This window comes from Odocoileus virginianus, chromosome 9, assembly GCF_023699985.2.
Source record: "Odocoileus virginianus isolate 20LAN1187 ecotype Illinois chromosome 9, Ovbor_1.2, whole genome shotgun sequence".
Lineage (NCBI taxonomy): Eukaryota > Metazoa > Chordata > Mammalia > Artiodactyla > Cervidae > Odocoileus > Odocoileus virginianus.
This window is the reverse complement of record NC_069682.1, coordinates 40,282,633-40,308,701: the sequence shown is the minus strand read 5'-3', so window position 1 is coordinate 40,308,701 and position 26,069 is coordinate 40,282,633. Positions and strand designations below refer to the sequence as shown.

General features: G+C 39.6%; 1 protein-coding gene across 1 annotated transcript; it reads right to left on the bottom strand.

Moving 5' to 3' along the window:
* Window positions 1-1,087: 1,087 nt before the first annotated feature.
* Window positions 1,088-16,180, bottom strand: LOC139029592 (prostaglandin F synthase 1-like). Its single transcript, XM_020901799.2, has 9 exons — window positions 16,082-16,180; window positions 13,074-13,241; window positions 12,125-12,241; window positions 11,164-11,241; window positions 10,626-10,748; window positions 7,820-7,929; window positions 4,852-5,017; window positions 3,239-3,321; window positions 1,088-1,145 (listed from the first exon to the last, which is right to left on the bottom strand). Exons 1-9 carry the CDS (start codon window positions 16,163-16,165, stop codon window positions 1,103-1,105), a joined length of 972 nt encoding a protein of 323 aa, XP_020757458.1. The 5' UTR covers window positions 16,166-16,180; the 3' UTR covers window positions 1,088-1,102.
* Window positions 16,181-26,069: the final 9,889 nt, after the last annotated feature.

The window sequence follows — 26,069 nt, the reverse complement described above, 5'->3', positions numbered from 1 at the left end:
TGTGAGAGAGTTGAATTACAATGTTTTGTTAATTTCTGCTGTGCAGCAAAGTGATTCAGTTATACATGAAAATATATATATATTCTTTTCCTTTATATTTATCATAGGATATTGAATAATGCAATAGCTATCTGTGATTATAATAGCTCCTACAACAGTAGAACTTTGTTGTTTATCCATTCTATATATACCAATTTGCATCCGCTCACCCCAAACTCCCAATCCAACCCTCTCATACCCCCTTCCCCCTTGGAAACCACCAGGCAATACTTGACAGCTTACAAAAATACTTATGTTAAGTAAAAAATAAGTATACAACCTGTATATTGAAGATGATTTCAAATTGTAAATAAGTAAACACACACATTTGTATAGGTAAGTCATGAAAGTATGAAATGAAATGTATTTATTTCATGACAAAAAATTTTAAGCATAAAAAATTCTTCTCTGCCTTTTGACTTCATCTCTCCCTCACTGTGAGTTGTATGTCTGCATTATGCATGGGCCAGACCTCCCCCATCCGTGGAAACACCTGCTCAACCATGAAAAGCAACTTTCTCCCAGCATCAGTAAGACAGCTCCTTAAAAGGTAAATTCCTTTTTGACCTTGTAAGGGCTCACATGATCCACCATAATGATGCTTAGAGCTGGATTATGTATACTGTTAATAATGTATTTTCATGCAGAGCCCTCTGTCTCAAAACCTTCCATACCTGTGCCTGACTTCTAGAGGACAGAACAGGTCTCAGAGCTTCCTGGGTTACAGTTCTCAAATTTGACTCAAATAAAATTTTCCATTTCTTTCTTAGGTCGACTGATGCATTTTTCCACACAGGAAAACACACCAAACTTATTAAATGGGTTAATCAGAGGTTATCTTTATTTTCTATCATTTCCCTTTTATTTTCCAAATATTTTGTTATCAGGAAAAACTAATATCCTTATTTGAAGTCTTTATTATTTCACAACTTTTTTTTTTTAATAAAAGCAAGCTTTCAGAAGTTAAGACACTTCTTTTAAACACCTCCACCAAGTACAGAAATGCTCTTCACAGCCCTAGAAGCCAGAAATTCTAGTAGAATACATGGTAGATATCTCATAGCTAATATTCTTCAGAATATGGATACTCAGGGTGATCGATAACACTGGAAGAGAAAGAGGAGTACTAATTTATTAAATCAGTTCATGTTTTCATAGCGAGTATTACTCTGTGATGTGGTCACGATGGGCTAAAACTTGAAATCTATGAAACACGTCCCTCCTTCTCCCCCAGCAAGCACACATGCAGGTGTCTGCTCCAGGTGCACACGGCACCTGCACATCCAGTCCCAACACTCACGTGTAATATTCACTTCACAGTGATGGGTAGTTTGACTCAGGTTATAATTTGTATGATAGCAAAAGACCTATGGCTAACTGTGGAGGTCATTTCAGTCCTGGGTGTAACTTTTGACCCAAAATGATGAGAATAATCACAGTTAAAGAATTAGTTGCTCTTTTTCATACATCCATCAAAAAAAATATCAAGCATCACCCAAAAATACAGGGTGCGTCCATTAAAGAATTTCCAATTTATTGAAGAGATACCAAGTACACCTAAATAATCATAACTACCAAATATGATTACTGCTTTCTTAATTTATAATTTATGGAACACTTCTTATTCATTTGTTAGTATTACTGCTATTTTCTGTTTTTTCTCATGTTCTTATTTTTCTTTCTAAATTTGTCCTTTTCAGTTCAATTCATTAAAAAGTGTATTCTGAGCAAATCCATGTGCCAGGAGCTGTGCTGTTGACATAAAGTCACAAAGATAAATAAGTCTAGGCATTCAAGACTAATGAGGGAGAACATAGATTTATACTTAAAATCTTTTGAGTACAGAAAAGTAGCTTTACACATTTTATTCATTTATCATGTGTTTTCTTAGAATTATGATATAGCTTTACAAACAAGAAGGGAGTTTTGAGATCTTTCATTTGAAACTGTCTTCGTTTTATCACTAATTTGTGTTCCCTTCTCTCTAAACTCCCTTCCAGCTTCTCTCTGATTAGTCTTCTATCACTTCAGTCCTGGCATCCTTCTGCAGTAATTAGCTGGAATTCTGCATTAGTAAATAAGTCAAAGTCCAAGAGGTGGAGGCTCCTCAGGGGATGGACTAGTGATGGACAAAGGTTACACTGGGATGAGTCTTGACTCAGGAAACCAGAGACCTGGATGATCTTACCCGGGTGTGTCCTGCTAAGGACACAGCAGTCACTGACTAGAAGTCAGTTAAGCTCATGCTCTATGGGTAATTCAGCTTTGTGAGATAACAAGGATGAGGATATGGGAGTTGTAATAGGGGTAAAGGCCCAGTGAAGAGATAAACATGACATAAATGGATGGTGTTTTGGAAAAGAAATGCCCTTTAGGGAGAAAATCCACCAGACACTAGAAGGAAGGGTGGAGGCAGGTCCACTGTGAACTCTCAGCACTGATGCATGTTGCCCTTCATGGGCTCTCCTCCATAAAAACATTGATATGACATTTTAAAACTGTGTTAGGATAAAAATGAATATGGGCTTCTCTGGTATCTCAGACTGTAAATAATCTGCCTGCTATATGGGACACCAGGGTTCAATCCCTAGGTTGGGAAGGTCCCCTGGAGGAGGGAATGGCAACCCACTCCAATATTCTTGCTTGGAGAATTCCATGAACAGAGGAACCTGGTGGGGCTACAGTCCATGGGGTCACAAAAGAGTCAGATATAACTGAGCAACTAACACTTTCATTTTCAATTTCAAACAGGAATATAATCCAGGGCAGAGTCATTATTACACAGTCACTATTAATCTGATCATTTCACCCAATTTTAAAAAGAATTAAATATGAACATTTTTTCATAGAGCTTTAAAGTACTAGGCACTGTGCTCCATGTGTCTACTGGGTCCCTCAGCCCTGCGAGGTGGTACACCAGGCACAGCAATTAGGGGCACAAAGTAGTGAATTCACCATGATGTCAACTCTGGGGATTTTGCTGATGGGCTGTCCTGGGCCTCAGTCACATTTCTGTTGGTCAGAGACAGAACCCTGGAGGGAACCTCTGCTCTGAGGTCTACAGGAAGCATCTGGTTTACTCTTACACTGGAAATTAGAACAGTCTTCCTAGAATTAAGCTTTTAAAAATCCTCGTTCCCCTGCTGACCTGCCTGTTATAGTAAACAGTGTATGTGTGAAACATCTGCAAGTCACTTACGGTAGAAATTCATAATATCTCATATTTCCATTGATGCCATCGATTGCTTTCATGTCTTCTGGAGTCAGTTCAAAGTCAAACACCTGGAAGGAAAGAAGAATAACATCAACCTCTCCTCCAAGCAGCCGGACTCCCCCTGAGGACTGGAGGAGTTTCCACGGAGGAGACAAGAAGAGGGAACAGGGAAGCCGAGTCTATCCTCAGCTTCCAGGTGAACAAGCCTGCGACCCTCTGCTGAGTTCTCACCTCTTCTTCCCACACCTTCTCTTTCTCTGTCCACCTCACAAACATTACAGTGCTTCAGCCTTTCTAAGTGAATCACTTGAGACAGAAAAAAACTAAACTCCTCTTTTTCCAAACACACAGCCTTTGGACACTCCAGACTGAGAATCTACTCCCAGAAAAAGTGGTGAGTCATCTCTGAGCCCAGCTGAAGATTTTCCCCCATTCACTGATGAGGGGACATAGTGCTGTGCTGAAGCATGCTAACCTGTGAAGAATCGGTTAGTTGCCACAGTTGAGTCAAATATATATGAAAATATATACAGAGAAGTTTTCAGGCTCCCCTGACAAAAGCCACACCCATCTGCTAAAGCAGAATTGCTGAGTTGCTCTGCACTGAACTGCAAATGCACAAGAGAGCCCAGCCAAGAAGACTACAGCTAAGCTGAGTGCAGGCTGTTTGCCAAACCACACAATCAAGAGACAAACATAACTGATCTCTGCATTAAATCTTGAAAATGGGGAGATTTTCCTGTACAGCTATGGCTAAGGATACAACAATGGTCTCCTACACACAAATCAAAAGACAACTCAGCAAAAATGGACAGTCTTGAATAGGAACTTTGCAACAGCAGAAACTCAAGGAGATTAAATGCATGAAAGTGAAACATTAGTATTTGGGGAAATGCAAAACAATACCACAATGATTTGTTAAGTTCAGGATCACTGCTATAATTTGTATGGCCCCAAATTCACATGATGGGACCTCACCCCACTGAGATGGTATTACGACTTGGAGCCTTTGAGGGTGATTAGGTCATGATGGTGGAGCCCTCAAGAATGAGATTTAAACAATATCATATTCATATAACAGACTTGGGAGAGCTCTGCTGCCCCCTCCACCATGTTAAATACAAGGGAAAGCCTGTTACCTGGAGGAGGGCCCTCACCTGACCACACAGGCACTCTGACCTCAGACCTCCAGCTTTAGAACTGTGAGAAACAAATATCATTTTTTTCTAAGCCACCCGATCTTAAGTATTTTGTTAGAGCAGCCTAAATGGTCTGCTCTAATCAAATAATGTAATTTTTTCAATTAAGAATGAAGAAAATAAGATGTCATTTGTACAAGGTGACAGAATAAATTAGAGACACAGTGCTGGAACTAAAATCTCTATTTTCTGTCCAACCCGAACCCTCTCCAGCCATGCTGCCTCTCCTGTTCCCATGCAGGGGGAGAAAACCATCAGAAACACACACAAGGCATTCATGCACTGGGAAAAACAGGTAACTTGTCTAGACTCAAGGATAGTCCAAGAGCTGGACAAAGAATGACCCTCGTGAAGTATATTCCTTAGGAGCCCTCTGCCCACAGCCCCACTCATCATCACCTGTATGTTCTCTTTGATCCTCTTCTTATTGAAACTCTTGGCCAGAACCACAACCCCACGTTGTATCTGGTAGCGAAGGGCAACCAGAGCTGGGGTTTGCTTGTGCTTTTTGGCAATGGCACAAAGAACCGGGTCCTCCAAAAGATTAGGGTGGTTCGGGTTCACCCTGGAAGGAAATCAAAAAATGCTGAGGAGTTGAGACTGAATACTCAGTTTCTAAGGAGGCTTCTCAAATAGACAAAATAGGTCTACTCTAGACCAGTGCTTCTCAAAGGGTGGTCCAGGGACCAGAAGCACCAGTATCACCTGGGATCTTGTTAGAAATAAAATTCCATGGCTTAGCAGAAGACAAACTGAATCAGAACCTCAACTGTGTCATTTCCCAATCTGCATTTACAAAGTTCTCACAGTCATTTGGATGCATGCTTGAGCTGAGATCAGTACTGCCAAACTTGTGGATTTTTTTTTCTTTTTTCTGTTTTACCTCTCAGTGGCTTTTTTTCTTTAACAATCATAGCTCTAAAATAAGTACAAGGGCAATAAAATAAAAAGAGATGGAGCCAGGGAAATGTTTTTGTTTTCAAATTTCACTTTTCTCAAGTGTTGATAAAAATTGAGTAGTCCAAAAATGAGAACTCTTTATTTCATCATTATTTGCATTGTGCAATACTTCAACAAATAAATTTTCACTAAAATGATTCAATTTGCTATTTTTTTCTATCATTGTAGATCTGGGTTGTTGTTTAGTCACTCAGTCATGTCTGACTATTTGTGACCCTGTGGACTGCAGCATGCCAGGCTTATCTGTCCTTCACCATATCCTGGAGCTTGTTCAAACTCATGTCCATTGAGTCAGTTATCCATCCCACCATCTTGTCCTCTGTCATCCCATTCTTCTCCTGCTTTCAATCTTTCCCAAATCAAGGTCTTTTCTAATGAGTTGGTTCTTTGCATCATATGGCCAATGTATTGGAGCTTCAGTCAACATCAGTCCTTCTAATGAATATTCGGGACTGATTTCCTTTAGGATTGACTGGTTTGATCTCCTCGCAGTCCCTGGGAGGTACATTTCTTATCCTGATTTTAGATATAAGGTGAGGGAGACTTGAAACGTTTATTACTAGCACTGTGTTCATTTGTTAAAAAAACAAGTAAGTCATGACTTAAGTTTATCTCTTAAGTGTTCAATGCAGAGACACTTGCTTTAAAATCTACATACAACAAGACACATGAAATGTAAAAAAATCAATTTGGTTTGTGATGGTAAGACCAAACAGAAGGATTTTGTCCCATCTCTCTTCTTTCCCTATCAGTTAAAAGTTATCTGCAGAGCACTGTGTTCAGTTCAGTTCAGTTCAGTCACTCAGTCATGTTTGACTCTGCAACCCCTTGGACTGCAGCACGCTAGTCCTCCCTGTCCATCACCAACTCCCGGAGTTTACTCAAACTCATGTCTATTGAGTTTGTGATGCCATCCAACCATCTCATCTTCTGTCATCCCCTTCTCCTTTTGTCTTCAATCTTTCCCAGCATCAGGGTCTTTTCAAATGAGTCAGCTCTTCGCATCAGGTGGCCAAAGTATTGGAGTGTCAGCTTCAGCATCAGTCTTTCCAATGAATATTCAGGACTGATTTCCTTTAGAATGGACTATTTTGATCTCCTTGCAGTCCAAGGGACCCTCAAGAGTCTTTTCCAACACCACAGTTCAAAAACATCAATTCTTCTTCTCTCAGCTTTATTTATAGTCAAACTTTCACATCTTTACATAACTACTGGAAAAACCAGAGCTTTGACTAGATGGACCTTTGTTGGCAAAGTAAGGTCTCTGCTTTTTAATATTCTGTCTAGGTATGTCATAACTTTTCTTCCAAGGAGCAAGGGTCTTTTAATTTTGTGGCAGCAGTAATCATCAGCAGTGATTTTGGAGCACCCCCCCAAATAAAGACTTTTAGTGTTTTCATTGTTTCCCCATCTATTTGCCATGATGTGATTGGACTGGGTGCCATGATATTAGTTTTCTTAATGTTGAGTTTTAAGCCAGCTTTTTCACTCTCCTCTTTCACTTTCATCAAGAGGCCCTTTAGCTCTTCTTCACTTTCTGCCATAATGGTGGTGTCAAATGCATATCTGAGGTTATTGATATTTCTGCCAGAAATCTTGATTCCAGTTTGTGCTTCATCCAATCCAACATTCTGCATGATGTTCTCTGCATATAAATTAAATAAGCAGGGTGACAATATACAGGTTTGATGTACTCCTTACTGATTTGGAACCATTCTTTTGTTCCATGTACAGCTCTAACTGTTGCTTCTTGACCTTCCTACAGATTTCTCAGTAGGCAGCTCATATGGTCTGGTATTCCTGTCTCTTTAAGAATTTTCCACAGTGTTGTGATCCATACAGTCAAAGGCTTTGGTATAGTCAATAAAGGAGAAGTAGATGTTTTTCTGGAACTCTCTTGCTTTTTCAATGACCAATGGATGTTGTTAATTTGATCTCTGGTTCCTCTGCCTTTTCTAAATCCAGCTTGAAGATCTGGAAGTTCATGTACTGTTTAAGCTTAGCTTGGAGAATTTTGAACATTACTTTGCTAGCACATGCAATGAGGCAATTATGTGGTAATTTGAGCATTCTTTCATATTGCCTTTCTTTGGGATTGGAATGAAAACTGACCTTTTCCAGTCTTGTGGAACCCCATGAACAGTATGAAAAAAGCACTGTGTACATTATTATAAAAATATTTCACCAAAATTTGAGTTTTATGGACTTCCCTGGTTGTCCAATGGTTAAGACCATCTTCCAATCCAGGAGTTGGGGGTTTGATCCCTGGTCAGGGAGCTAAGATTCCACATGCTTTAAAGAACAAAAACCAAAACAGAAAACAGAAACAGTATTGTAACAAATTCAGTAAAGACTTAAAAAATTGAGTTTCAGAGTAACTTCCTGTGACCTTCAGTAATGTTCATACCATTGTGATAACCGTTGGGATCCCAGAGCACCATAGGCAACTAGGACAATATCGTGTGACTTGCAGAACTCCAGCAGTTTGCTCTGGTTGAGATAAGGGTGACATTCCACCTGTAGAATGCCAACAGACAAGAGTGTCAAGTTGTATGAAAAGGTAATATGCCAGAGGAAGCCTAAAAGCAAAAATTACATATGCTAAAGAAAAATAACTCTGCAAATCAAATTACAACTGGAAATGTCAACCTCAAGTAATGATTTTTTTTAAAAAAAACAAATTTTATCATCTCTGTTCCCTGAAAAGACTAAAAAAATAATAATAATTCCTGAGAACAAGCATCTCTAGGAACCAGATCTTGGTTACTAAATACCACTGAACCCCACCAAGACATATGCCTAATTCCAGACTGGGGACAGAAAAAGAGCTGTTAGAATCTTGGGACTATAGGATCTAATGTAATGGGAGGGGATCTAGTGTGATGGGAGGGGGAGGTCCCACTGGTGGCATTTGAGTAAGCTTGAGCATCAAAAAGAATCATTAGTGAAAACAAATGTAGCACAGAGAGTCAATAAAAATCCCCGAGGCTCTAGTGATGAGAGTGGGAGAAAGAACAAAACTATTTTCCTCCATGGGTGATATTACAATAAATCCTTTCTCAGAAAGTGACAGTTAATGGGAAGGAGTTAAGTTTTTATCCTGTCTTACAGGAATAAGTACATTTTATGTTATTTAATGAGGGAATTTTGTCTTTACAGTAAAATGTCAGGTCAGGAGATTAAAAATATTGCTTAAAATTGAAAATATTGAAAAACATCCCAATGAAATAATTAATGCAGGTGGAAGTCATTGAAGGATACTCAACCATTTTGTGAAAATTTGGGGGAAATCAAAATTCCCCTGATCAAAGTTATTATCCAACAGATGACTCGATAATTTCAACAGGAAAATACACACTTTCAAACAAAAAAATCTAGCTACCAGTAGCTTTACCAGGAGAAAAAAATATCACTACTCACAAAAGGACAACTTGTCATCACATGCTTCCTACTCAGGTGTATGTGAGAGGCACAGCACTCAAAGGACACCCATGGCTGATTCACGTAAACTTATGGCAAAAACCACCACAATATTGTAAAGTAATTAGCCTCCAATTAAAATAAATTTTAAAAAAGTAAAGATTTATGGAGAATGTCCCTGCCCATCAGAACAAGGGTGGGGGGGGAAAGGACATTTTCTTGTCAAATGTTTAACCTTAATGTAGTAAGAAGTTCAGATTTAACTACTAATTTACATAAACTAGAAACAAACAAGTTAATTAATGTCACAAAGTAATGATGATAAATACAGTGTGTTGTCGAGAACTTGTCTCGCTGTCTTCACGACATAATGATTGAGTGACTAGTCTAGGTTAAAAACCATGAAAAATATGACTCAAAGTGACATGCGAACCACATCAGGTCCAGATCATCAAAACATAATATATATATATATTTATTATATAAATGCATAGAATTAAATATATATATTTTATACACATATATACACACACACACACACTCTTATATATCTTTAACTGTTCTAATATCTGAAATTTTTCACAATGAAAATATGGAAGTAAAACTGATACCAGAATGACATTAACTTATATAACTAAAAAAAACTTTTATTAAAAACTCTTAACTTTTATTACTAAATATATATATATATATTTCTTGAATTGTGTAAACTGCACTTTCCATATAACATTCTTTTTCCTTGACTCTAAACTGTAAATTAAAGATATTATGGTGCATACAAAATAAGACCATTGCAGAAGGGTGAAGATTACATAACACATGTATCACATCTCAGTTATATGGCATATCTTGATCTGTCAAACTTAGAATTAAACAGCAGAGAGATGGTCGCCAGAGGCTGGGATGAGAGGGGAATCCAGAATCAATAAGCATGATGTGAAGTCTCAATTATACAAGATGAATGAATTTTAGATCTGCTTCCAACACTGTCTCTATAATAAACAACACTGTGTTATATTATATGGATACTTAAAAACTTGCTATGAGGTTAGGTCTCATGGTCTTCTTTTACCACAGTAAGGTAAAAAATAGAACCAAAAAAAGTACAAGTACAGAAACAGTAATAGAGAAATGAGTTTAATCAGTTAATTTTGTGATGGACATTGATGGGAGAACCTGTCCAAGCTTGAGTAAATCACAAGGTGTGCTCTAGGATTGAGTAAGTATTCCTGAATGAATATTTCATCAGTGGTTAGTATCACCATAATCCTTTAACTTCATCCATCAAACTTGATGAGCTTTCATAGCCTCCAGCAAACTTTGCTGAAGACCCATAAATGAAGAGAAATCAAGACAAAGGATTCAGGCATTCAAACTCCACAAAAACTCTTAACACCCATCTCAGCTGATTTTTCTCTTTACTTCCTGTTCCATGTTTCCTTAATGTACATAGTTCCCTCCAAGACATTTTAACATCTGATTTCTGGTCATGCTTTAAGCTCAGGGGAAAACCCCTTCCTCTAAGTTCTGGGTGTTGAGTCTAACTCCCTTTCACTTCCTTCAGTTCCTACCCACAATTTAGCAGGAAGCCCTCCCTGCCTTCTCCACCCAGACTTTATCATTCGGAGATACTGTTATGGATTCTATTCACACTGTCCAGACAGAGGCTCTGCTCTCTAGAATCCTCTCTCCCCAAAGGTCAGATGAACAGGAGGGAACGACAGACAGACATCTGGCTCCAGTGCAAGAAGGAGGTTCTGAAGAGCATGAGGGAGAGGAGCCAGGCTGCTCACCTGGTTGCAGACGGGTTTGTACTTGAGCCCCGGCTTGTTCAGGATCTTCTCCAGCTGCTTGTGGTTGAAGTTGGACACCCCGATGGACTTGGTCAGCCCTGCGTCTTTACACTTCTCCAGGGCCTGGGAGGGAGGGGTGGTGAACAGTCATGAACAGTCACTTGGAATGGGCAATAAAACAAGATTAATGGCTGAAAAAAATTATTAAAAGCGTCTCTTGTCAAAAATTAGCATTGATTAAAAGGAAGAAAAAGGTGGAAGAAGTTCATGACCCAAGAAGAATTGCAGTTAGAAAAACCCTGCAGAAGACATAATACATGGAAAGAAATAGATGCCCATGTTACCATCCCAAATTCTCCTCCACTGTTCTCTGTGAACATTTCAGCAATAGTTTCCTCTCCACAACCCTAGCATCCCAGCCCTTAGATTCATGAACTGCTGGATCTGATGGTCCACAGCCCATTCTCACAAGTGGAAGAAATGAAGGAGGTTCCCTCTCTCCTGGCTCCTCCCCTGGTTCTCTCCTCCTTGAACTCACTTCCCACGTGTGACAGAGATCCACTGAGTCAAGTATCAGTTTTCCATCTTCATCAGTTGGCAAAATTTGCTCCCCTGGCTGGAATAGAAGCAGTCATTTTAGAGATGTTACAAAAGAGTTTCCCACACTTAGCCAGACAGCCAGGCATGACTAAGACCTGGGCATCAAACCTCTATGATGTAGGTTTACAGCATTCTAGATACTAACATTTGCAAACTGCTTTACAAATGGAGTTTTAAGGAATGTGTTTAGAAGGCAATTTTCCACTAATCTCTTTCACTTACGTTTTGATAAATACAATTTTCCTACATTCTAATGGGGACTATCAATGATTTATTTGAATTTTTTTTTCTGCCTCTTTTACTTTCCTCTTGCAAAATACCTCTGTTGTGCTGGGAGTGACTGTAAGTTATGCCTTACTTCTGGCATTAAAATTGCAAACTTGATCTGGGCTAAATATTAGACTTCCTTTTCCCTTTGAGCATCAGGTGCCCTAGGGCAGGCATAGGAACCAGTAAGGCTCTCCTTAGGTTGATAAGGAATGTGGAAGATCCAGACATGCTCTCAAATGTTCATGACCATGAGCTTTGAGGCCCCAAGGCCATATTTGCCATCAACAGAAAATGTTCAGTGAAAATAAAGTAAACAAAGAGCAATGTCATGATAAGAAATAGAAAAATGGAGCCATTTCTAAAAGTCCTGCAACTCAACTTTCCTCAGTGTAGAGTACATCATACACTGTACTATGAAAAATACTTAACTACTATGAAAAAGAGTACTATGAAAAATCTTAAGTGGTTAAGTACCATGAAAAAAATGTACTATGAAAAATCTTAAGTACTCAAGTACTGAAGCATTATGAAAAAAAGTACTATGAGAAATCTTAACCCAACCATCCATGGAAGCTGATAGACATTGTGACACATGAAATAAGATAGAGGTGATCACACAAATTGCCAACCTTCAGAGCCACTGGAGTATGAATAAGATAGAGATCAACATAGTCCAGTTGAAGGCTTTTCAGTGACTTTTCCAAGGCTAATTGGACCAACTCTGGTTGAAGGGATGTGGACCAAAGCTGCAAAGATTAAGTAATAGATGTTACATTAAATGAAGGCAGTAGGTAATTTTGTTTGTCTTGTTTCATTTAATGATTAAACATTTTTATTGGTTAGACATGGATGACCACTGGGAAAAAATGCTCCTTTTTTAGAGTTCCATTTTTTATCTAACCCACCCATGCAAACTTTATTATTTGACTGAACATATCATCAGTATATAATTCATAATAGAATGAAATTAATCAAGATAAATAACGTTATAAAATAACTACCATGCCTATCATCTGAATTGTGTTTGATAGAGCGTAAAAGCACAAACTTAGTCTAATTCAATCAATCAGTCCTCTCAGAATTAATTGGCATTTTGTTTACACAACTGTAGGAAAAAAGTATTTTGAGAATATTAACATGAGCAGAACATAATTAAAGACACTTTGGCTAGATCTTGTGTAATATACAAAGTGCCTCTCCTAATGTTCTCTCTTACTCTTGGAGTTGAGAACTGAAATTCAGAATGTGAAGAAATTTGAGAAACTCGCACAGATGATAAGGAAAGCTATAATCTATTCACACTTCTGTATGAATCCTTAGACCATACTAAATCATATTTCTCTGATCTAGGCTCAGAGAAGGAAAGTGACTTCAAAATTTGAACATGGCAGTGAAGAAAGTTGTTATCACTTTCTATTTTTGGGCAGGGGAGGAGGAAACTACATTTAATATATAAATATGTGTGGAAAGAAAGCTGTATCAATAAACAACATTCACCTAATTACTGATCTTATTACATAATTGTCACCTGCATACAACTAGTTGTGCACATGTGCACACACACAACACACAAAGCACCTTTGAAGTGTAGAATATGTCTTCTCTCTTCACAGTGCCATCGGCAATCTTGCTTCGAATGGCCTGGCCAACATACTCTTCATTATTGTACGCATGAGCACAGTCAATGTGGCGGAACCCAACCTCTATAGCAAATTTGGTGACCTCCAGAGCTTCTCTCTTAGGAACCTACATAAGCAACAAAGGTAGGAATTGAACATCCACATGATTAAGAAATTGCTGAGCCACAAGATTCGATCTTCCCAAGAGTCAACTTTTCTTTGTGCTTCTGGTTCATTCTAAATGTGTGGTGATGAATCCATGACAGTTTTCCTCAATGTTCCTGGTCAGTGATTAAATGGACAACCAGGAACCCTTCAATCCCAGGGGATCAGTGGTTGATCACAGGTATCAGACGACCCCAGGAAAAACTCCAGATTCAGTGATTTTCTGGAAAAAATTGTAAGACTTAGCATAAAGTTGTAGTCATGGATACAATTTATACCATGAGATGCTTGAAGCAAAATCCACAAAGGTATAAAGTACCTGGTAAAAGCATAAAGAAAGGAGTACGTCAGGCTGTATATTGTCACCCTGCTTATGTAACATATGCACAGTACATCATGCAAAATGCTGGCCTGCATGAAGCACAAGCTAGAATCAAGATTGCCTGGAGAAATATCAGTAACTTCAGACATGCAGATGATACCACCCTTATGGCAGAAAGCAAGGGGAACTAAAGAGCCTCTTGAGGAAAGTAAAAGAGGAGAGTGAAAAAGCTGGCTTAAAACTCAACATTCAAAAAACTAAGATCATGGCATCCAATTCCATCACTGCATGGCAAATAGATGGAGAAATAATGGAAACAGTGACGACTTTATTTTCTTGGGCTTCAAAATCACTGCAGATGGTGACTGCAGCCATGAAATTAAAAAACGCTTGCTTCTTGGAAGAAGAAGCTAACCTAAGTAGCATAATAAAAAGCAGAGATATTACTTTGCCAGCAAAGGTCTGTCTAATCAAAGTTCCAGTTTTTCCGGTAGTCATGTATGGATGTGAGAGTTGGACTATAAATAAAGCTGAGTGCCAAAGAATTGATGCTTTTGAACTGTGGTATTGGAGAAGACTCTTGAGACCCTTGGATTGCAAGGAGATCAAACCAGTCCATCCTAAAGAAAATCAGTTCTGAATATTCATTGGAAGGACTGATGTTGAAGCTGAAACTCCAATATTTTGGCCACCTGCTGTGAAGAACCGACTCATTGGAAAAGCTCCTGATGCTGGAAAAGATTGAAGGTAGGAGGAGAAGGGGACAACAGAGGATGAGATGGTTGGATGGCATCACTGACTTGGTGGACATGAGTTTGAGCAAGCTCCAGGAGTTGGTGATGGAGAGGGAAGCCTGGCAAGCTGCAGTCCACGGGGTCGCAAATAGTTGGATACTACTGAGTGACTGAACTGAGCTGAAAAGCATCAAGAGACCAGGTGAAAGCTTCTGGGACCTCTGTCTACTAGTGAAGCCACATAGAATACACCAAATAAAATCTGTATCTATTCAAGTTGTACAAAGCGATGTTCTCATATAAGTATCTATTGTTAATGATTAACACAATCATGCTAATAACAGATCTGTCACCTCACATAGATAACTTTTGGCTGTGGGGAGAATACTTAGTATCTAGTATCTTAGCAAATCTCATGAATAGAATCCATTTTTTAAACTATATTTACCATGCTCTACATTACATCTCACAACTTATAACTGGAGGTCTGTATCCTTGACCATTATCTTGCCATTTGCCCCAGCATGTACTCAGTTTCTGGTCACCATTCCTCTACTCTCTGCTTCTGAGTTTCACTTTTTTAGATTCCACCAACAAAGAGATCAGGCAGTATTTGTCTTCCTACTTCTGGCATACTTTACTTAGTTTAATATTCTCCAGGTTCCTCCACGTTGTTGCAAAAGGCAAAAAGGATAACTTCTTTTATAAATGCTGAATACTATTCCATTTGTTTTTATGTGACTTAGAATCTTTCCTTTTTCAAGGAAGTAGACCCTTGGTCTAATTGCCCTCTTTTGGCTCTAGTCCCGGTTTTCCTTAAATGCAGGGGCACTCAGGGATGTATTGAGTAATGAACCGGTGAGCTTCAATAACAGCCTGAACCTTTCCCTACCCTCACTCCACATTGCTCTACAAAGTAAACAAGCACTGTCTTCTATCTCCAAAGTATTTCTGAATATTTCCTTCTGTTTGTAGATGAAAACAGCGGGACTCAAAGTTTAAGGACCAGTTCCTTGTCACAACCACATACTCTCAAGGACAAGATGGACAGCCAATTTTCTGGCTTCCAGTCTAGAGTCTTGTCCACTAGGTCCTCTTATGCACAAGGACTGAAGAGTATAGTAAGAATCAAATATAAACCCTACAATTGAAACCTTGCCTGAAAGAATGTGGCTTATCCCCTCTAATGAAGCTATACTTTCCATTAGAAGAAGTTTCCAAGCAGAAACAGAAGTACAGGGCAAAACACTGGAGTGTTTCTTGCCTGGCACTGAGCAGGTATCTCACAGTAGAAAAGCAATCTCTCCAATTAGTTTTCAGTCACCTCATCTTCAGGACCTTCCACCTCAAATACTTCTCTGGATCATGTTTTTTGGAAGAAGGAAAGGGTTCTGGAATTAATGAAACATACAGATAAACCCCACCATTACAATGCTCTTCAAAGCAAAGCAGCTGACAGTCAGTGTTCTTGACAGCCGAGTCTCACCTCTTCTGCCAAGCTGGGAAAGAGACAGAAACTGGAGGGGAACCCAGAGAAATCTGCAGGTGAGCACAGCCTCAGACCCTGATGCAGAGTGGAGACTGGATGCTCTCTCCTGTTTCACAGGGCATGGTTCTAGTCTGGTTAGTGGAACCATGTGATCCTCCCAGAGTCACACAGGAGCTCAGTGCTTGACAACCCAAGTCCCTTCTGCTCATGTCACATCCACTACTATTTATATCTCAACCCCAAACCACTACTCTTACCTCCTTAGGTGCATAGGTTCCAAATCCCAGGATAGGAATGAAGTGGCCATCATTAAGCTTCACCCTCTGACATTGGGTTTCCATTGCCTGTTGCTCCTCTGAGTAAGCAGACTCTGATTTTTTTCTTCTGCCTTCACAGGTTATAAATAATAGGAAGGTAACGCCCCAGCTGCACTGTCCAATGCTAGCAGATACATTGTAGGAGGAGCATGATTAAAACAGTTCCCACGGAGTAAGAAGAGAATTAAAGCCAGTTAACTTGCTTGGGCTTTTCTATCAGTATAATCTTAAGATACATTTCGATGAGGTTGGCTGAACAAGCATTAACTGTATATTAGACTAGAAACTTCCACATAGCAATCTTTTTTCATTTTTCTAATTATGAAGCTGAATCTTACAGTACAAATATGCACAGAGAGTCACACAATTTAAAGGAATGATTAATAAGCATTTAAAAAAATCTTATCCCTTCATAAAGAATGAAAACTTCAAATGAAAATAAATTTGCCTTTTATTTTTCCCACCAGCAAAATTATTTTGCTTTACAGACCTGATGGTGGTGAAATCCTGAAAAGGACACCAAAACCATACATTCTGGCCAGTTTTTGTATACCATGTACAGTGTGCAAACAGATTCTTAGAGGGTTTATACCTTGAACTTAGTTATATAACTTTTAGAAAGCTATCATAGTGTAAATTATACATATTTTATATACTTTGCTATTTTGCTCAACCTTACCCATGAAAGAAAAACTTGTAAGCAAGTTAAATTGTAACAGCTTTGGGATGAGTAAGGGAAATTGTGGGGCACTGATATGGTGAAATGTTGTGAAACCAAATAAAATTTAACAGAGTGACATGAGCAAAATGGTGGGCTAGGATGTATTGAATTCTCCCTTAGAAACATGAGAAAACAATCAGAACCCAGATGAAAAATGTCATATGAGCACTAGAGAATAGTCAAACAAAATCTATGGCAACAAAGTGAACACACAATTACGAAAAATCCAGAAGAGGATAAAAGGACATTTTACGGTGGTTTTACTCACCTGTACCCTCCTCCTGCCTGGGGCAGTGCAATCTTGATCTGTAAAGAGCAGCGGCTCAGCTCCCTCAAACCAGAGTGATTACAGAAAACCTTAATGCAATGTTCCAACCTACTTGGGGACAGCCTGAAGATGAATGTCCCCTTTACCTAAACAAGCTTAAACTGAAGAGCAACTGGAGCGTCTCATTAAAGCTGCAGGGGGACTATACATATGTGGGACCAGGGACAAAAGATTAAGGGTGGAGACCTAGAGTAGACTATGTAAAACCCTGAGTAGAACTGGCATGTGGATTTGGGAGACATAGGGCATTCAAAAACAGCCATATATTCATGGGAATAAAAGAGCCACCCATGGGCCAGGCAAGATGTTGACTCAGAAATAAACTGAGCAGCCCTTGGCTTTCCTTTGGGCTGATCCCAGGCAAGGAGCCTGCCAGGTTAACTAGTGAAGTCCAGTCATGACGTGGAGGAAATCAACCAAGAGTGAGTAGTTGCCTGTTGTTTCAGTACCCAATGATGAATGCACACACACAGACAGGAACACAAACACACACGACAGAAAGAAAAGGAAAGAAGGAGAAAGAAAGGAAAAAAGAAAAAGGAAACCATGGTCCAGGAAAGGAAGAAAATAAATTGGCCCCGACTCCTCCTGAACAGTCACAGGAGCCACAGTTAGCGAACAGTGAGTGTCACAAGCTGTCCTGGGGAGGAGCTCCAGGTGGGCAAGAGGACGCTGAGCTCAGCGCCCCCAGAAGCACATCAGGGTCACATCTCCTGAAAACACACGACACCAGCAGGAAGCCTCATCCACTCCAAGGCTGTACAGGACTGTCCTCACAGAGCTGGGTGGGAAGCTGAGAGAAGCCGTCAGGTCAGGACTGAGCCCCCAGGAGGGCCCCAGATGAGAAGGGGGGACAGGGGCTCAGAGGTCCTCCCTGGAGAGACCCGTGCACACCACGCACTGGGCACCACAGCCCTAGGACAACCCCAGGAGGTCACGGCCCCATAGCTTCTGTGAACCCAGGGGGACCCAAAGGAGATCTGCAAGAACCTCAACTCCAAACCCTAGATGGCTGAAGATTAGTTCAAGGCATAAATCCAAACACTATAGAAAACATTCTGAGTTTAGGAGAGAAGAGGTGGTATTCAAGATAAACTCAATTATAGTGATTAAATATAAAAAATCTCAATGTTGTATCAGTAGGGAGGCATAACCAGGAATAATATTATGGAAATAGTAAACAAAAATGACTAAGGGATACCATGCAATGTCTGTCAGTTGAGCAAAGACAATGTGTGGTAAAGTGTTGACAGAAAATGTTATTCTATTAAGCTTTATCACAAATATGATTTGCAATGATTCTTTTTTTCCATCCTGTGGTTTGTCTCCCCCCCCACCCCTGGTAATTTGTTTCAGTGCGAAACAGTTTTGAAAATTGGATAAAGACTAATAATAATTTTTTCTTTTATTGCCTGTACGTTGGTGTCAAATCCCCCAAATTGTGACCATATCCAATGATGAGAAAGTTTTTCCAGAGGTTTTCTTCTGCAAGTTTCATACTTGTATATTGTATGTCTAGATCTCAGAAGCATTTGGAGTTGCTTTTTCTATAAGGTCAACTCCCAACTTCTTTTTGCATGTGGATATCTAGTTTTCCCATCACTGGCAGTTGAAAAGACTGTCCTTCATAACTGTATCTATCCATTTAAAACAGATGTCATTTAAGTTCATGCACACTCTGAAAGATCTGGGTTTTCCTTGTAGCTCAGTTGGTAAAGAATCTGCCTGCAATGAAGGAGGCCCAGGTTGGATACCTGAGTTGGGAAAATCCCCTGGAAAAGCAAATGGCAACCCACTCCAGTATTCTTGCCTGGGAAATCCCATGGACAGAGGAGCCTAGCGGGCTACAGTCCATGGGGTGGGTTGTAAAGAGTCTGACATGACTGAGAGGCTGACACTCACCATTTACTGTAGGGTCAGTTTAGTGAGGATCTCAGCTGTGCTTCTCTAGGAAACTCTGTCTCTTCTTCAATTCTGCATGACAATATTACTGGGTTGAAAGTCCTTGGTTGTAGATATTTTTATCCTTTCAGTATTTTAAATATATTATGTAACTCCATTCTGGCCTACAATATTTCAGCTGCAAATCAATTGAGAGCCTTGAGGGGATTCCTTTACATGAGACTCAGTTTTTCTCTTGCTCCCTTTGAAATTTTCTCTTTAATATTTGGCAGCTTAAATCAGAGCAAAAAAAGAAGTAAAAGGAATCCAGATAGGAAAAGACGAAGTGAAACTCTCGCTGTTTGCAGATGACATGATCCTCTACATAGAAAACCCTAAAAACTCTACCAGAAAATTACTAGAGCTAATCAATGAATATAGTAAAGTGGCAGGATATAAAATTAACACACAGAAATCCCTTGCATTCCTATACACTAGCAATGAAAAAACAGAAAGAGAAATTAAGGAAACAATACCATTCACCATTGCAACAAAAAGAATAAAATACTTAGGAGTATATCTACCTAAAGAAACAAAAGACCTATACATAGAAAACTATAAAACACTGATGAAAGAAATCAAAGAGGGCACAAACAGATAGAGAAATATACCGTGTTCATGGATTGGAAGAATCAATATTGTCAAAATGGCTATTCTACCCAAAGCAATCTATAGATTCAACGCAATCCCTATCAAGCTACCAACAGTATTTTTCACAGAACTAGAACAAATAATTTCACAATTTGTATGGAAATACAAAAAACCTCAAATAGCTAAAGTAATCTTGAGAAAGAAGAATGGAACTGGAGGAATCAACCAGCCTGACTTAAGACTATACTACAAAGCCACAGTCATCAAGACAGTATGGTACTGGCACAAAGACAGAAATATAGATCAATGGAACAGAATATAAAGTCCAGAGATTAATCCACGAACCTATGGACACCTTATCTTCGACAAAGGAGGCAAGGATATACAATGGAAAAAAGACAATCTCTTTAACAAGTGGTGCTGGGAAAACTGGTCAACCACTTGTAAAAGAATGGAACTAGAACACTTTCTAACACCATACACAAAAATAAACTCAAAATGGATTAAAGATCTAAATGTAAGACCAGAAACTGTAAAACTCCTAGAGGAGAACATAGGCAAAACACTCTCTGACATAAATCACAGCAGGATCCTCTATGACCCACCTCCCAGAATATTGGAAATAAAAGCAAAAATAAACAAATGGGACCTAAGTAAACTTAAAAGCTTTTGCACAACAAAGGAAACTGTAAGTAAGGTGAAAAGACAGCCCTCAGATTGGGAGGAAATAATAGCAAATGAAGCAACAGACAAAGAATTAATCTCAAAAATATACAAGCAACTCCTGAAGCTCAATTCCAGAAAAATAAATGACCCAATCCAAAAATGGGCCAAAGAACTAAACAGACATTTCTCCAAATAAGACATACAGATGGCTAACAAACACATGAAAAGATGCTCAACACCACTCATTATCAGAGAAATGCAAATCAAAACCGCAATGAGGTACCATTACACGCCAGTCAGAATGGCTGCTATCCAAAAGTCTACAAGCAATAAATGCTGGAGAGGGTGTGGAGAAAACGAAACCCTCTTACACTGTTGGTGGGAATGCAAACTAGTACAGCCACTATGGAGAACAGTGTGGAGATTCCTTAAAAAACTGGAAATAGAACTGCCATATGACCCAGCAATACCACTTCTGGGCATACACACTGAGGAAACCAGATCTGAAAGAGACACGTGCACCCCAATGTTCATCGTAGCACTGTTTATAATAGCCAGGACATGGAAGCAACCTAGATGCGCATCAGCACATGAATGGATAAGGAAGCTGTGGTACATATACACAATGGAATATTACTCAGCCGTTAAAAAGAATTCATTTGAATCAGTTCTAATGAGATGGATGAAACTGGAGCCCATTATACAGAGTGAAGTAAGCCAGAAAGGTAAAGAACATTACAGCATACTAACACATATATAAGGAATTTATAAAGATGGTAATGATAACCCTATTTGCAAAACAGAAAAAGAGACACAGATGTACAGAATAGACTTGTGGACTCTGTGGGAGAAGGCGAGGGTGGGATGTTTCATAAGAACAGCATGTATATTATCTATAGTGAAACAGATCACCAGCCCAGGTGGGATGCATGAGGCAAGTGCTCGGGCCTGGTGCACTGGGAAGACCAGAGGAATCGGGTGGAGAGGGAGGTGGGAGGGGGTATCGCGATGGGGAATACATGTAACTCCATGGCTGATTCATGTCAATGTATGACAAAACCCACTGAAATGTTGTGAAGTAATTAGCTTCCAACTAATAAAAATAAATGAAAAGAAAAAAAAAATATTTGGCAGCTTTAAGTCTTGGTGTGGGTCTCCTCGGTTTCATTTGTTTGTGACTCTCTGTATTTCTGGCACCTCGATGTCTTTTCCTTTCTTTAGGTTTGGGAAATTCTCTGTCATAACTTCATCAAATGCATTTTTATGTGCCTTTCTCTCACTCTTCTCCTAGGACTACTGCTATGTGAATGTTACTACACTTGATGTTGTCCCAGGAGACCACGCTTGTGAAAAGTTGATTTTCTTCTTAATGTTCTGATTGAGTGATTTCCATTATTCTGTCTTCTAGGTTGCTTACACATTATTCTGTATCAGCTAACTTGTTAACTCTTTCAAAAGTACTTTTATTTCATTTATTGTGTTATTCAGCTCTCATTGAGTCTTTTTTATATTTTCTAGCTCTTTGTTGACGTTCTCACTGTGTTTCCCTAGTCTTTTCAAAATATATTATTGTAACTTAACGATGTTATATGTAATTCCTATGGTAACAACAAAGAAAATAAAATAGAGTATATGGAACATAAATATAAAAGAGATGAGAATCAAAGATGTCACTATGAAAAATCATCTGAACATAAAGGAAAGTGGTAATGGAGGAAATAAGGAACTAAGTCACACCAAAAAATATAAAAAGACAAAGTATTTTCCTATCAGTTATTACTTTTAATGTAAATAAATTAAACTCCATGTTCAAATAGTATATTTTGTCAGAATAGATTTTTAAAAAATATATTGCATTTCTGTCACTATAAGTGATTTACTGTAAATCTAAGGACACAAATTCTTTGAAAGGAAAAAGTGACAAAAGACATTCTATGTACACAGTAACTAAAAGAGAGCTGGTGTGACCACACTCAGTTCAGTTCAGTTGCTCAGTCGTGTCTGACTCTGCGACCCCACGAACTGCAACATGCCAGGCTTCTCTGTCCACCACCAACTCCCAAAGCTTTCTCAAACTCAAGTCCATTGAGTTGATGATGCCATCCAACAATGATCTCTTCCTCTGTAGTCCCCTTCTCCTCCTGCCTTCAATCTTTTCAAGCATCAGGGTCTTTTCCAAAGAGTCAATTCTTTGCATCAGGTGGCCAAAGTATTGGAGTTTCAGCTTCAGCATCAATCCTTCCAATGAATATTCAGGACTGATCTCCTTTAGGATTGACTGGTTGGATCTCCTTGCAGTCCAAGGGACTCTCAAGAGTCTTCTCTAACATCACAGCTCAACAGCATCAATTCTTTGGCACTCAGCTTTCCTTATAGTATCTCACATCTATACATGACTACTGGAAAAATCAGAGCTTTGATTAGACAGACCTTTGTTGGCAAAGTAATGTCTCTGCTTTGTAATATGCTACTTAGGTTGGCCGTAGTTTTTCTTCCAAGGAGCAAGTGTCTTTTAATTTCATGGCTGCAGTCACCATCTTTGGTGATTTTGGAGTCCAAGAAAATAAAGTCTCTCACTGTTTCCATTGTTTCCAATCCATTTACTGTGAAGTGATGGGACTGGATGCCATGATCTCACCCTTTTGAATATTGAGTGTTAAGCCAGCTTTTTCACTCTCCTCTTTCACTTTCATCAAGAGGTTCTTTAGGTCTTCTTCACTTTCTGCCATAAGGCTGGTGTCATCTGCGAATCTGAGATTATTGATATTTCTACTGGCAGTCTTATTTCCAGCTTGTGTTTCATCCAGCCTGGCATTTCACATGATATACTCTGCATATAAGTTAAATAAGCAGGGTGACATTATACAGTGTTGACGTACTCCTTTCCCAATTTGGAACCAGTCCTTTGTTCCATGTCCAGTTCTAACTTGTTTCTTGACCTGCATATAGATCTTCATACTGATTTTTCAGGTGGCAGGTAAGGTGGTCTTGTATCCCCATCTCTTGAAGAATTTTCCACAGTTTGTTGTTATGTTCACAGTCAAAGGTTTTGGCGTTATCAGTAAAGCAGAAGTAGATGTTTTTCTGGAATTCTCCTGCTTTTTTGATGATCAAATTGGATGTTGGCAATTTGATCTCTGGTTCCTCTGCCTTTTCTAAATCCAATTTGAAGACCTAGAAGTTCATGTTTCACATACTATTGAAGCTTGGCTTGGAGAATTATGAGTGTTACTTTGCTAGCATGTGAGATCAGTGCATGTGTGGTAGTTTGAATGTTCTTTGGCATTGCCCTTCTTTGGGATTGGAATGAAAACTGACTTTTTCCAGTCCTGTGGCCACTGCTGAGTTTTCCAAATTTGCTGGCATATTGAGTGAAGCACTTTAACAACATTGTCTTTTAGGATTTGAAATAGCTCAAGCGGAATTCCATCACCTCCACTAGCTTTGTTCATAGTGATGCTTCCTAAGGTCTACTTGACTTCACATTTCAGGTTGTCTGGTTCTAGGTGAGGGATCACACCATCGAGGTTATCTGGGCCATGAAGATCTTTCTATAATTCTTCTGTGTATAACAGAAAATTTAAAGGTTTTAAAATAAAAATTGTGACAAGACAAAGAAGGATATTCTATACTGATAAATGGTCAATCCACCAAGAATATAGAGAAATTACAAACATAGATGGGCCAAACATCAGAATTCCAAAATAGATGAAGCCAAGATAGATAGAGTTGAAGGGAAAAACAAACACCACTATAGCACTAGTTGGAGACATTAATATCTACTTTCAATAATCAATAAAACAACTAGACAGAAGACCAATGCGGAAATAGAAAGAGATGCTCTACACAACTGTATGCCAACACACTGAATAATCCAGCTGAAATGGAACTTTTCTAGAGACACACAATCTATGAAGACAAAATCCTGAAGGAACAGAAAGCCTGAGTAGACTTATTCCTACCAAGCGGATTGAACCAGTAAATAGGAAACTCTCCAGGAAGAGAAACCCAGGGCCAGATGACCACACTAGTAAATTCTGCCAAGCATTTATAGCAGAATTAACAGCAATCATTCTTAAATTCTCCAAAAAATATTCAAGAGGAAGGAATACTTTCCAACACATTCTATCAAGGCCAGCATTAGCCAGAGATCAGTCCCTGACAAAGATACTACAGAAAAATCAACTACAGACAGATGTTTCAGATGATGATTGCTACAAAATTTCTCAATAAAATATGGGAAAATTGAATTCAGGAGCATACTAAAAATTACACATCATGACCAAATGAGACTCTTTCTTGGGCAACAAATGTGTACATATTTATTTTAGTAAAGGCAATACACCACATTAACAAAAAGCAGGGGGAAAATAACATGATAATAACAAGTGATGTGGAACAAAGACTGTGACACAATTCAATATCCTTTCATGATAAAAAAAATTCAATAAACCAGAAATAGAAAGAAGCTTTCTCAACATAATGAAGCCTATACATAGATGGCAGAGGAATAGGACAGGGAGACCACTTTCTCCACCACAAATTCACCAAAAGACCATTTGAACACCAAGCAAATTCCACAGAACAACTTCTGAATGCTGGCAGAGGACATCAGGCATCCAGAAAGGCAGCCTATTGTTTTCGAAAGGCGGTAGGACAAAATATAAAAGATAAAAAGAGAGACAAAAGAGGTAGAGACAGAGATCCATCCTGGGAAAGTGAAAGTGAAGTCGCTCAGTACTGTCCGACTCTTTACGGCCCCATGGACTGTAGCCTACCAGTCTCCTCCGTCCATAGGATTTTCCAGGCAAGAGTACTGGAGTGGGTTGCCATTTCCTTCTCCAGGGGATCTTCCCAATCCCGGGATTGAACCCTGGTCTCCCGCATTGCAGGCAGACGCTTCACCCTCTGAGCCACCAGGGAAGCAGTCTTAAAAAAGAGAGAAGTTTCCAAACACCAACTCTCTCCGGCGGGTCTGTGACAAGCCTTGGAATCTCAGAGGGCAAATAACCGGGGGGGAGGGGGGGGAGGGGAATAAATAAATAATTATAACCCACAGATTACCTGCCTAACAGCAACTCCCAGTGGAGCAGCTGCCCAGACGCTCACATCCCCCACTAGCAAGCGGGAGAGGGACAGCGAGGAGCAGGCTGTATGGCTTTGGGACAGGGCCTGAATGCCCTAAGGGAAATTTGAGGGAACTAGCTTGAGATAGCAATCCAGACTGTGGGATAGCTATACCATGATCCCGTTAAAAGCCCTAACCTAAGACACCGCCAGGCACGCTCACAGAACAAAGGAATGAGCAGAGCTAGCTGGCTGCGGACCGGCCCATGCCCCACTGGAGACAGGCAGGCCAGAAGGGGGCAGTTGCGGCCCCAGAGAGGCATCCTATACCAAACTGCAGGCAGGCTTCTCTGCTAACCAAGACTTCTTGGGATCCCAGATGATCGACATCCGCAGGGAGGGTTGCAGCCAGAGACCAGCTCCCCAGAATAGACACATGGCACACCTAAGAAGGTGTGCCCGTTGTACACCCAGAAAACTGAGTGGCTGAAATGGGGGAGGGCATAAGCCGCAGCCTTCAACTGGGGGCGACTACACACGCCAAGAACCTGGTCACCTGAGCTGCTCAGACCTGGGATGGGTGCAAAACGCAGGCCAAACCAAATCTGCACCTT

Bases quoted from the DNA above. Each gene is read 5' to 3' on its own strand.
- LOC139029592 (XM_020901799.2), bottom strand. From the start codon at position 16,165: ATGGAAACCCAATGTCAGAGGGTGAAGCTTAATGATGGCCACTTCATT. The intron at 12,242-13,073 runs GTGCTTTGTGTG...TAATCTTTGCAG, and splicing joins ACATATTCTACACTTCAAAG to CTTTGGTCCACATCCCTTCA. The intron at 5,018-7,819 runs GTATGAACATTA...ATTTCCTTCCAG, and splicing joins TCCCAACGGTTATCACAATG to GGTGAACCCGAACCACCCTA.